Source organism: Vulpes vulpes, chromosome 9 (assembly GCF_048418805.1).
Source record: "Vulpes vulpes isolate BD-2025 chromosome 9, VulVul3, whole genome shotgun sequence".
Classification (NCBI taxonomy): Eukaryota; Metazoa; Chordata; class Mammalia; order Carnivora; family Canidae; genus Vulpes; species Vulpes vulpes.
The window spans coordinates 19,641,189-19,654,566 of record NC_132788.1 but is presented as its reverse complement, the minus strand read 5'-3'; the positions used below and the strand labels follow the sequence as shown (position 1 = coordinate 19,654,566).

The 13,378-nt window shown below is 36.5% G+C and overlaps 1 protein-coding gene across 1 annotated transcript in view; it reads left to right on the top strand.

Annotated features, from left to right (window-relative positions):
* The window catches only part of KCTD9 (potassium channel tetramerization domain containing 9), a 38,242-nt gene extending 27,516 nt beyond the window's left edge, over nt 1–10,726 (top strand). Inside the window, exons 10-12 of the mRNA XM_026007908.2 lie at nt 5,835–5,940; nt 6,689–6,822; nt 8,822–10,726. Coding sequence (XP_025863693.1) covers nt 5,835–5,940; nt 6,689–6,822; nt 8,822–8,938 — 357 coding nt within the window. The 3' untranslated portion in view covers nt 8,939–10,726. The remainder of the gene's footprint in view (nt 1–5,834; nt 5,941–6,688; nt 6,823–8,821) is intronic.
* Nucleotides 10,727–13,378: the final 2,652 nt, after the last annotated feature.

Below are 13,378 nucleotides of genomic sequence, written 5' to 3'. Positions count from 1 at the left end.
TTTGTTGTTCTTTTTCAAAACTGCTATGGCTATTCAGGGTCTTTTATGTTTCCATATAAATTTTAAGATTATTCTAGTTCTATGGAAACTGCTATTGGTATTTTGATTGGGATTGCATTAAATCTCTAGATTGCTTTGAGTAATAGGAACATTTTAACAATATTGTTTCTCCCAATTCATGAGCTTGGAATATCTATTTATGTCATTTTTAGTTTCTTTCATCAGTTTTATAGTTTTCAGGGTACAGGTCTGTCATCTCCTTGATTAAGCTTATTCCTAGATATTTTATTCTTTTTGGTGCAGTTGTATAAGTAGGATTGTTACTATTCTCTTTACTACTTCGATATTAATGTATAGAAAAACAACAGATTTCTGTATAAATTTTTGTATTCTGAGACTTTACTGAATTCAGTTACCAGTTTTATTATTTTTTTGGTGGGGGGGTGGACTCCTGAGTTTTCTATATAGAGTATCACATTGTCTGCAAATATCCTTCCTTACCTTCTTACCAGCTTAAATTCCTTACCAGCTTAAATTCCTTTTATTTCTTTTTCTTCTTTGATTGCTATGGCTAGCACTTCCAGAATGAAAATGAAAGTGGTTTGAGTGGACATCCTTGTGTTGTTCCTGATCTTAGAGGAAAATCTCTCAGTTTTTTCCCCAGTAAGGATGATGTTAGCTGTGAGTGACATTTTCATGTATGGCCTTTTATATGCTGAGTTATGTTCCTCTAAACCTACTTTGTTGAGAGATCATAAATAAATATTGTGCTTGCTAAATGCTTTTTCTGCATCTATTTAATTGGTCATATGGCTATCTTTTCTCTTGTTAATATTGGTTGATTTGCAAATATTATTTGTATTTTTGTGTGCCAGGAATAAATTCCACTTGATCATGGTGAATTCAGTTTTATAAGTGTGTTGTTGGATTTGGTTTGCTGCTGTAATGTTGAAGACTTTTTGCATTTATGTTCATCAGAGATATTGGCTTCTGGCTTTTGGTTTTTTTGTAGTCTCTTTATCTAGTTTTGGTATCAGGATAGTAATGCTAGCCTCATAGCAGGAATTTGGAGTCTTTCTTTCCTCTTTCAGTTTTTGGAATAGTTTGAAAAGAATAGGTCTTAACTGTTATTTAATGTTTAGTAGAATTCACTTGTGAAGCCATATGGTCCTGGCTTTTTGTTTGATGGGAGTTTTTCAATTACTTACTCAATTTCATTACTACTAGTCAATCTGTTCAGGTTTTTTTTTTTCTTCTTCTTCTTCCTGATTCCGTTTTGGGAGGTTATATATTTGTAGGAATTTATTCATTTCTTCTAGGTTGTCCCATTTGTTGGCACATAATTTTTCATAATATTCTCTTACAATCCTTAGTATTTCTGTGATGTCAGTTTTTATTTCTCCTCTTTCATTTTTTATTTTATTCAAGTCCTCTTTTCTTTTTCTTTATGAGTCTGGCTAAAGGTTTATCAATTTTGTTGAACCTTTCTAAGAATGAGATCGTAGTTTCATTGATCTGTTCTGTTGCTCTTTTAGTCTGTATTTCATTTATTTCTGTCTTAGTGTTACTATTCCTTTCTTTTACTGGCTTTGGGCTTTGTTTATTCTTCTTTTTCCACTTCCTTTAGGTGTAAGGTTAGGTTGTTTGAGCTTTTTCTTCTTGAGGTAGGGCCTATATCTTCCCCCTAAGAACAGCTTTTGCTGCATCCCAAAGATTTTGGACCATTGTATTTTCATTTTGTTTTTCTCCATGTATGTTTTTAATTCCCTCTTTGAGTTCTTAGTTAACCTACTGTTTGGTAGCATGTTATTTAATCTCCAGGTATTTGTGTTCTTTCTACTTTTTTCTAGTTTCATACCATTATCAGAAAAGTTGCATGATATGATTTCAATATTTTTGAATTTGTTGAGACTTTTTTGTGGCCTAACATATGATCTATTCTCATTGCACTTGGAAAGAATGTATATTCCACTGTTTGGGGGGGAATGTTCTAAAATAATTTTTTTAATTAGAAAGAATGAGCACAAGTTAGGGGAGGGGAAGAGGCAGAGGGAGAAGCAGACTCCCTGCTGAGCAGGGAGCCTGATGCGGGGCTCAATCCCAGGACCCTGGGATCATGACCTGAGCTAAAGGCAGACACTTAACTGACTGAGCCACCCAGGTGCCCCCCCCCCCCCCCCATCTCTCTTTCTCTCTCTCTTTTTTGGTAAGGTATGTTTTAGAGAGCAGGAGGGAAGGGTGGGGGGGGGAGAGAATCCTTAAACTGACTCCCTGCTGAGTGTAGTGTCCAACACAGGGTTCAATCCCAGGACCCTGAGATCATGACATGAGCCAAAATTAAGAGTTGGATGCTTGGGATTCCTGGGTGGCTCATCAGTTGAGCATCTGCCTTTAGCTCAAGGCATGATCCCAGTCCAGGGATCGAGTCCTGCATCAGGCTCCCTGCGAGGAGCCTGCTTCTCCCTCTGCCTATGTCTCTCCCTCTTTCTCTGTGTTTCTTATGAATAAATAAACAAAATTTAAAAAAAAAGTTGGGTGCTTAACCAAGTGTACCACCTTGCCACCTCTCCATCCCTCCACTTTCAATCTGCATGTATCTTTAGGTCTGAAATCCATCTCTTGTAGGCAGCATGTAGGTGGTTCTTGCTTTTTTATCCAGTCAGCCTGTATCTTTTTTTTTTTTTTTTTTTAAGATTTATTAGAGTGTGAATGAGTGGGGGGAGGGGCAGAGAGAGTGGGAGACAGAATCCTCAAGCAGACTCCACACTGAACAGGGGAGCCCAAAGCTGGGCTCAATCCCAGATTGTGACTTGAGCCAAAGCCAAGTATTGGACACTCAACCAACTGAGCCACCCAAGTGCCCCAGCCTGTATCTTTTGATGGGAGCATTTAGTGTATTTACATTCAAAGTAGTTATTGATATGTATGTACTTAATATCATCTTGTTACCTATTTATGGTTGATTTTGGGGTTCTTTTTTGTTTCTTTTTTCTCTTGCTCTCTTCCCTTGTGGTTTGATTGCTTTCTTTAGTGATTTACTTGGATTTCTTTTTCTTTATTTTTTGCATATCCATGACAGGTTTTTTGATTTGTGATTGCCTTTAGGTTCATATATAACATCTTATGTGTATTGGTATCTATATAAAGTTGATGGTTGCTTAGGTTTGAACCCATTTTGAATGCACTAAATTTTTACTCACCCATGCCCCATCCCAACACTCAATTTTATGTATATGGTGTCATACTTTATATCCTTTTATTTTTGTGAATCACCTGAGTTTTGGTGCTTTAAATCACCATACTGGTTTTTATAAGTGATTCATCTGCTGCTTTTATTATATTTGTATTTACGTTTTCTAATTTTTTACTCCTGATTATGTCCTTTCCATTCAAAGAATCGCCTTTAACATGTCTTGTAAAACTGGTTTATGGTGATGAACTGCTTTAACTTTTGTTTGTCTGAGAAACTTTTTATCTCTCCTTCTATTCTGAATGATAGCCTTGCTGGGTAGAGTAGAATTGGTTTCAGGTTTTTTTCCTTTCAGCACTTTGAATATGTCATGCCACTCCCTTCTGGCTGCCCATGTCTGCTAAAAATTCAGCAGATTACTTTACCTGGTTTCCCTTTTATGTAACTGTTTCCTTTTTTCTTGCTACTTTTAAATTCTCTCTTTATCACTACTTTTTGGTCTTGGTGTGGATGTCCATGGGTTGATTCTGTTGAGGTCTCTGTGCCTCCTCGATCTTTTCTGCCCGTTTCTTCTCTGAGATCTGTGTAATACGTATTACTACACTTGATGTCACTGAGTTCCCTTAATCTAGTTGCGTTTTTTTATTTTTTCTTTTTGCTGTTCATCTTGGTTGCTTTCCATTACTTTGTCCTCCAGCTCACTGATCTGTATTTCTGCTTCCTCTAGTCTATTATTTATTCCCTCTTGTGTATTTTTAATTTCATTTCTTCATCTGTGATTGATTCTTCTATACTTTCTATCTCTTCGTTAAGAGTCTCACTGAGAAAGAAAAGAGTCTCACTGAGATCTTCTCAAATCCAGTAAATATCTTTTTGATCATTGTTTTGACTTCTCTATCAGGCATATAGCTTGTCTCCATCTCATTTAGCTCTTTTGCTGTGATTTTGTCCTATCCTTTCACTTGGGACATATTTTTCTGTTTCTTCATTTTGTCTAACTCTCTGTATCTGTATTAGAGTCAGCTCTGTCCTCTGTGTTTTTGGTTTTGTTTTGTTTTCGTTTTTGTTTTTTAATTTTTATTTATTTGAGAGAGTGAGAGAGAGAGAAAGAAAGAGCACATGAGCAGGGGCAGAGAGAGGAGGAAGTAGGTTTCCTGCAGAGCAGGGAGTCTGACATGGGGCTCAATCCTGGGACCCTGGAATCATGATCTGAGCCAAAGGCAGATGCTTAACCAACCGAGCCACCCAAGCACCCCTGTCTCCTGCTCTTAAAAGTAGTGGCCTTATGAAGAAGTCCTGTAGTGCCCTGTAGTTCAGTATCCTTTGTTCACCAGAACCTGGCACTTCAGGCAGAGGTGTCTCCTATGTGTTGCATGTGCCCTGCTGGTGTGGCTAAGCTGCCTTTTCTTTCAGTCCAGTTGGCTACTTCAGTGCATTTTCTTGTTGTGGGCAGGATTTGGTCCCTGTACTGTGAAGGGCCAGTGGGGAGCCATGTTGGGTTTATAGATGGGTCAGACTAGATACCTGGCCCCAGTCTGTTTGCTGGTGCTGCAGTCACACCTAACTGGGGGGCACTGCCCCTGTGTGTCACCTTGGGAACTTTTGATGATAGTTACAGTCTATTTTACCTGGGTTCACAACACAGAGAACACAAGACATTTATTTTCATATTATCAGCTTCCTGTCTTGTTAATATTTTCAAGTATTTGAAACACAGTTGTCTTTTAGTTATTTTGGTCCTTCCAGGTCCTCATTTATCTTACCTCTGAGTCTGAGTTTCTGTGCTACCTTGTGTAATTGCAAAGGCAGAAGTGGAAAGTACATGTGCATTTCTCAGTTGTCTGTGATTTGATCTGTAGCTTATCTCCCTTTCGATAGAAATAACTGTAGGGTGAATGAAATTGCACATATAAAACTGGATTGTGTTTGTTAGATATGGCAATAACATAACTTGATCAGCCTTAGGATTTTAGAATTCTCTGAGATATATTAACATAATTTAAAATTCTAAAATATATTTTTTAGTTTTTTCCTCTTTGTATATTGCACTGTAATTTGGGTGTTCAAAGTTGACAATGTTGTGTACTAGTGATTGGTACAGAAAGACCCAGCAAACAACTTGTAGCATTTTGTAGCCAGATGATGCTGTGAACTACTGGCCTTAGTATTCTGACCTTTGACATGAAGATAGTAATAGGATTGAATATCAAGAATTTGGTTGATTCCTACAGAAATAAGGAAGAGAAATCCCTACCCTTGACAAGTTTATGCTTTTCTTATTCATACATTTCAGCTCTCACATTGTCACACCCAGGGCTAAATAGAAATAGGATGTCATAGTCTGACTCTCCATTTGTTTTATCTAAACTCTTAAGTTTTGTGTAAAATGGACATGCTATTGTTAATTGGGCTGCTGTTTCTTTTAAAACTGCTTTTTTAAAAGAACTTTTTCTTGAAGTAGTTCTCAGTTCTTATTGAGTCTAGTTGGAAAGATCTTCATTATAAACAGAAAATAATTGATGGTAAGTGTATGAAACCGAGCTTCCACTCCTTGTCTGGTTTTTATTTTACTACTTGAGCCATTTTTTTCTTTTCCAAACAAAATTCTGAATGTTACAATATGGACTTCTCTTTTTCTTGCCAGTGTGCAAACCTCCAGGGAGTCAAGATGCTCTGTTCTAATGCAGAAGGAGCATCTCTGAAACTGTGTAATTTTGAAGATCCTTCTGGTCTTAAAGCCAATTTAGAAGGTGAGCTTCTACCTATAAGTACGTTTTCTAACGTGAAAACATACCATGAAGTAAAAGGCTCAGTGAAATAATTGTTTTGGGAAAGTCATGATCACTGTAGGGGGATATAGATTTCTTCTGTCCTCATACTGGGAAAATTAGCAAAGGAGTAAATTTGTCTTGATCTCAGTCATGTGCTAGGCAAGAAGGCAGGGGAAATCCAGCCTCTAATATTGAATAAGGCTAAGGCTTTAGTTGGAGAATTACATATCAACATCTCCAAACTTTGAAACTAAACAGCATACTCTTAAACTGACTAAAATGAATTTCAGTTTGCAGAAAGCCAGGCAGTTTTTATCATTGTTAGATTTACTGTTATATTTATGAATTCCGATTGCTCTGTTGTGTCAGTGAACTGGTCACTTCATTTATGTGTATGTTTAGAATACAGGATACTTACCTTCCTTATCATAAACTTTCAGGGGTTATTATAAAAGTGCTGTTTATCTTAAGACCGAATTAAATTCCTCCTTCAAAATATAGCTTAAAACACTCTTAATTCAGAATATAAGCAAGCAGTTTTTTAACAATGAACTCTTTCTATGTAGAAGTTGGTTGAGAGACTGAGATTTATGGTTCACAGAGTTCTTTCCAAAAGTTAAAGGAGCCTGTCATCAGTCACCTCCATTAAGTCATCTTGTGGTTTTTTGAAGGTAGATGACTATAAATATCTTTAAGTTCACCTACTCCCCGTGTATGTTAACTTTAGGTGCTAATCTGAAAGGTGTGGATATGGAAGGAAGTCAAATGACAGGAATTAACCTGAGAGTTGCCACCTTAAAAAATGCCAAGTTGAAGAACTGTAACCTCAGAGGAGCAACTCTGGCGGGAACTGATTTAGAGGTGAGTCACTAATTGCTAAAGAGTTTTTGTTGATCTACAGTTACTGAGCATCTCATGCAAAATTTATTGAAATTATAAACAAAGTAGTTGGCTGGTACAAACTGCCAAGTGGCCTGCCAGCACAGCTGGAGGGATGTTTTCTTATCGATTGCTTCTTTAAACAAATTGGAATCCCAGAGCAGGATTCTGTTACACAAGTCAGAGATGCCAGTTTCAGATTTGAAGATTCATCTGACATTCACTCTAAGTTGATTTCCCCTCTTTTCTTTGGGTCTCCTTCAAGTAGCTCAGTTTGATGGGTGCTTTATAAATCTGATTTATTGTGGTTTTTGTAAGTTTTAATTCCAAACAATTAAATGGGGCCAGGTTTTTTTTTTTTTTTTTTAACTACTTGAGAGATTTAAAGGATATACAGGTTTGAAACCAGGTTCTGAGAAAGCCTGTTCTAAGTGGGAATTATGTTCTTTTTGAATCTCAACCTCAGATTTTAATTTTGTCTGTGCATCTCCTTCATCAGAATTCTATATGTTGTCTTGATTTGCAGTGTAGCTAGTATAGTCACGTGCTATTGATAGGTCTCTCAGTGCTGTCCACTAGCATTTTCTGTGAGGCTAGACACGTTCTAAATCTGTTTTGTAGGGGATCCCTGGTGGCTCAGCAGTTTAGTGCCTGCCTTTGGCCCAGGGCGTGATCCTGGAGTCCCGGGATCAAGTTCCGCGTCAGGCTCCCGGCATGGAGCCTGCTTCTCCCTCTGCCTGTCTCTGCCTCTCTCTCTCTCTGTCCGTCATGAATAAACAAATAAAATCTTTTTTTAAAAAAAAATCTGTTTTGTATAGTAGTAATCAGCACTATGCCTGTTGAATACTTGAAATATGGCCAGTGCAACTGAGAAATTGATTTTTAAAGTTTTATTTAAATTCATTTAAAATTAAGTAGCCAAATGTGGCTCTTACAATCATATTGAACAGAATAGCCCTATCCAAGAAAATCTGGCCTAGGTTGGATTGGAGAGAATAGTAGGTCTAGGTTAATTTTAGGCCTGTTATAGATTTTTTTTCTTTTAATGTTTTGCCTGTTCTCTTGATAGATCTTAGCAAGAGTGGCAGGCCCCATTAAACTTAAAAGCAAAAAGAACCAGCCTAAGGCCAAAAGTATAAACCCATTATAAGCACAGTTATTTAATTTTTTATTATTTGGTACTGTCACCAAAGATGATTCTCCCCCCGCCCTTGGTTTTAGTTACCATGTAGCCAATGTGGATAAACACCAAAAGTCTTCCTGGTTGCAACTGATTGCAAAGACTAATCAGGTTCCCTGTTGAAGTAAGCTGGTAACATTCTGTCCTAAAAGGTTATGTGTATTCGCCTACCATCCCCAGGGACTATCCAAAATCGGTCTCATCTGCCACTCTGTCTGTGATCCTGAGAAATTTAAAAGCAGCTTCGAATTGTGGTGGTAGTAACTGTTTGTTGTATACATTTGCTAAAACTCATTGAATTGTGCATGTAATTTGGGTGTTAAAAAAAAAAAGGCACTTCCCTGCTTTAGAAATATTCGAGTTGAGGAATGGCAAAATCTATTTCATAATTTAATTTAGGAAGTAAAATCTCTTTCATTCAGATTTTTTTAATAGTGTTTCCCAGCCTTGTTCATGCCTTTTGTTATTGTTCATGAAATACAGTAAATTTGCATAGATAATATTTACTACATTGGAGTCCATTCTGGGTTTTAAATGACTGATTTTAAAATGTACGAATGGGAGAGACACACTTCCTCTTGAACCTTTGTCTATATTTGTGACAGTCAGCCTGAGTATCACCTAGAGAAAGCAAATCCAGTAGAAGAAAATCTGACTTTTTTCCTAAAACAGAAGTTTTCCAGAAATAACTGATTTTCATGATAACGTGAGTTTCGTGTGCCCCAGGAATCATTTTTAGAGGGAACAGAAAAAGGCCCTAAACCTCCATCTTATTTTCATGAATATTGTTTTTGTCTGCAGAATTGTGATCTGTCTGGGTGTGATCTTCAAGAAGCCAACCTGAGAGGTTCCAACGTGAAGGGAGCTATATTTGAAGAGATGCTAACACCACTACATATGTCACAAAGTGTCAGATGAGAATTTCAGGGCTAGAGGAAGAAGCCCAAGATGCAAAATGTTTTCCTTATCACTTTTTTTCTCCACCCACTCAGTTGTCTAGAAGAAATAACACTGTAAGGGAAAAACAAAACAAAACATTTAGAGGATTATGCTTGTTCTCAGCGGTGCATAAAGGAAAAAAGTAACTTTTTTCCACATTCTGATTTTAACAGAGAAGCACTCATGTAATAGATATAGGGAAGCTAGATTAGCTTGCTGCCTTTTGAGTGGAGGTAGGGGGATTTGCCTGGCTTTATGACCAGGAATAGGATCTATTATATTTGCTTTTATATAGGCATGATATGGAAATACCATCTTGGTTTGAAATGTATTTTGAGGATTTTAATTTATGAAAAGCACAACATATGCAATTATATTTATTGAATCTCTAGATGCAGTATGGATATTTAAATTGTTAAACTTTATGAAAATATTGACAAGTTCAGGTTTATTAATAGCTTTAGTGATGCGCTCCCCTACTTTAAATACCTGTCACGCCGTGTTAATATGGTGAGATCAGACTCCCCAAGGCTCTCTTTTCAGGTTCATTTTTATAATGTTTATTTTTTAGAACAAAGCAGTAGCTAAATTAAATCCTCAGTTCTTACTGATTGGGACAGAGTGAAAGGAAAGACCTCATTGTCAGCTCAAGTTAAGGTGGAACTCTTCAGATGGACAAAGAATATACCTGTTGCTACAGCTTTTAAATGAGCATCCTTAGAATTTCATTCTAAGCAAGTTCCACTCAACGCCAGACCAAGCAATTTTATCACTTTACACTACTAGCCTTGTTTCCTCCTGTACAGTCAAAACATGCATAGGAAGATATGTCAAGACCAAAAACCGTAGGTGCATTATTAATGTTAATTTAATTCAAATGCCAGATAGCTTAAACTTAGAAATAGGTATTAATAAATCCCAGTCCACTGCAATCCAGGCTATAAAATACAAATGAATCTGGCAGTCATCTTCTGGACATGAACGTAACTGCAGCTAAAACCCTACAATGGGGAATGAGGGGATTTTAAACTGACAGTTTATAGCCACCAAAAAACTTAAATAAGAATAAAGGCATTTGGTTGGTTCAAGATGTAATACCAATCAGTCAGCACCTGTGGATCTTTGACTTCTATTTTCTGGTTTTGTTTAAATGAATTCTAGCCTGATTTTCTTGAGTCCTGATCTCTATGGTAACAGAGATAGGGCCTGTATTCCTTACCAGTGACCCATGTCCTTATGTCTACCCCAAGAGCAGGGATATAAGCTGTGTCCAAATAGGTTCTGAATTCTACAGACTCATCAAATTGAAGCAATGAATCATTAAGAACTACTTTGTCTCCTTTGGGAGAATGACATGTCTTCAATATTTACGTAGCTTATTCTTCTATATATACATATGCAAAGCTTTCCTGAACAGTAAAGGGTACAATATGCATAGTGGGCGATCGGACCTTTACAGGTGAGGGAAAGCAACTTCAGAAATGAATTATTTTCTTTGCTTTATTATTTTTACCAAGACAGAGAAGTATTGTATTGAGAGATATCTATTTTCATAATCAATATGTGCCTAAATTATATTTAAATCATTTCACTCTGTACTATATTTTCAATAATTATAGAATGTGTTTTCATCCACTTAAGGGTACCTCCATATACATAACCTAAAACTGCAGAAGAATCTGAAAGATCTAAACATGGTATGCTTAGACACTGCAGATTTTGGATCTAATGTATACTGCATTAATAAATGATGTGAAATGTTGAAAAGGAGTTTCTTGTCGTACTTTTGAAAATCAGCACTTTACTGTATTTTGCTTACATTTCTTCAACATATGTTCAGCCCCAAGAGTCTGGGTGGAAAAGAAAATGCAACATATCAGTATAATGGATTCATCTCTGAAAGTGCCATTAAAGTAACCTTGCTTCTGAAAGCATGATTATTTTGTGACCCTCTTTTTAAAATCTACCATGTTAACAGCACAAAGAAATTTCATTAATTCTGAGAAAACAAGACTGCCTTCCAATAATTCATTTAATTTGTGTTACTCTTTAGCTGATGAACGTTATAGGTTAGCTTTATTAGGTTAGTTAAGTACATTGTCCCCAAAACATTTTCACCTGACGCCTAGGAGAGAATTTTGACAGAGGAGTTTCAAAATAGTAAATACTGTAAATTAAACCTACTGATGGAACGTGTGTACACACAGATAAAAATACAGTTGGAGGTGGGGGACTAGGAAAGGGTTTGAAACCTAAATTAGTTTACCTACATGGATAAAATTCAGTACTCGTGTAATTGTTGAGAGCCATACATAGTATTTTGTAATATAATCTAGTTCTTTCAAATACAATTTCAAAAAAATTTTAGTAGGAAATGTTGCAAATTCATTTTCTTATGAAGGTTACTATCATAAATCAGGACCTGGAATATTTTCTCCAGTTGCTCATTTTATGAATTGGTGACTTATACTGTAAATCTACCCCCATGTCAACTTCAAATCATGTTTAATGAAAAGCCCTAGAATTTCATTAAATTTCCAAGGAGGTGTTATCTTTAAAATTAAAAAGTACACCTCTACAAAGAAAAGTGGTTACATTATTTTCTGTATAAAGCGTCTTATTCAAGGATTAATTCTCTGAAAGCCTTTCACAACCTTTAAATATGTCAGCAGGAGTTCATCACACATTCTTCCTGCTGAGATTTTACATTAGGGCAAAAAAGAGGTTTGCATCCATCACTCATCAAGATTACGAAGTCATTATTGTAGCACTTATAATTTTGAGGTGTTTCTTTTAATGTTGAAAATGAAACCATTTTCCCTCTAAAGCCATACACTTTAAGGTCTGGACGTCTCTAAATTAATAAAAAATTATGACAATTATAAAATCCAATTACTTAAACCCAGCTTACTAAATTAAGCTTCATGACAAATGGATCTATCCTTGGAACTATAAAAAGGTTCAAAGTTTGTCACTATCAAAATTCCATTAATTGCATGTTTAGTCTCTTATTTGATACTGTAGAAAATAAATCTGGCCTTTGCCCTTGAGAGCTATGTGACCTAAGTATACAACACAGATTTGGCATAAAGCATATTGAATGTTTATACACCATGTGGCTGTGTTCATCCCAAAATTTCAAAACATGTTTCAAAAATGAAATACCAACTGGGAGAAATAACCTACAAGATATCCACAGATGCTTATCCAAAGAAAAGTGCTTAAGCTGACTATAAGGGTCAGAAGTCTTAACTCCCATTTCCTTAGTCCTGACCAAAGGCCACATCTGCTTAAGCAACACTGTTAGAGGTGCACCTCTTTCAGCAAATAGGAGGTCAGTTGGACGATTTGAACACTGTTCAAACTAATGCACTCTTGAAAAAGCTTCTCATTACCTTTGTATTATAGTGAGATAACGCTCATGTCAGAATGGCACTTAAATCATTGTCTAAGGAAATAATAATTTAAATGAAATACATCACTTAATATTTTTAAACTCCCCTCTGTTTGCAATTATACTTGAAGGCTTATCCCCTTCACCCTATCATGAGACTCTGACAACCTCCACAGAAATGGCTGGGTAAAGCAGGGCAGCCTGGCTCTTTATGCTGACATCCTTGAAAATGTAATTGTTCCAGAAAACATTGGGCAATGACTGATTGGTTTAGATTCTACCAGAGGAGAACTTGCCAATCCTAGCTCTAAAATGAGCAAATATCCAATTATTTTAAACCATTTTACTACTTAGCTAATGTAACAGCCCTCACAGACATTTGTACAGGAAGGTTTAATTCTATGTCAGATAAAACATCTTTGATGCAGAAATAGAGGAAGCATTAAACCTAATCTGGTGTAAAGGTCTTTATTCATTTGCTCAAACTTACACTTATCCAATGCTGACTAAATGCTAGGGATTTATTTTTTTTAAAGATTTTATTTATTCATGATAATCAGAGAGAGAGAGAGGCAGAGACACAGGCAGAGGGAGAAGCAGGCCCCATGCACCGGGAGCCCGATGTGGGATTCGATCCTGGGTCTCCAGGGTCGTGCCCTGGGCCAAAGGCAGGTGCCAAACCGCTGCGCCACCCAGGGATCCCCAATGCTAGGGATTTAACAGGTGTTTAAACAAGATAATAAAATGTAGTCACGATAGTCAAATACCCTTGACTATCATGAGTACAAACCAGGGGTAAATTAGGGGAAGACAATCATGTATTCAAATAAATGTAATAAAGAGTAATGAATGGTTCTCTCCTTGCTTTGTAAATGTTCATACTGTGTAAATAAAGTATCCTAAGGGTTAGCCACTGGGTTGGAACACACATCTCTAAAATTTGGATAACGATAGCAACGATAATAATATCATTATCCAAATTTGGCAGGACTGTTATAATAAGTGAGGTTGGTCTTAGTCACATG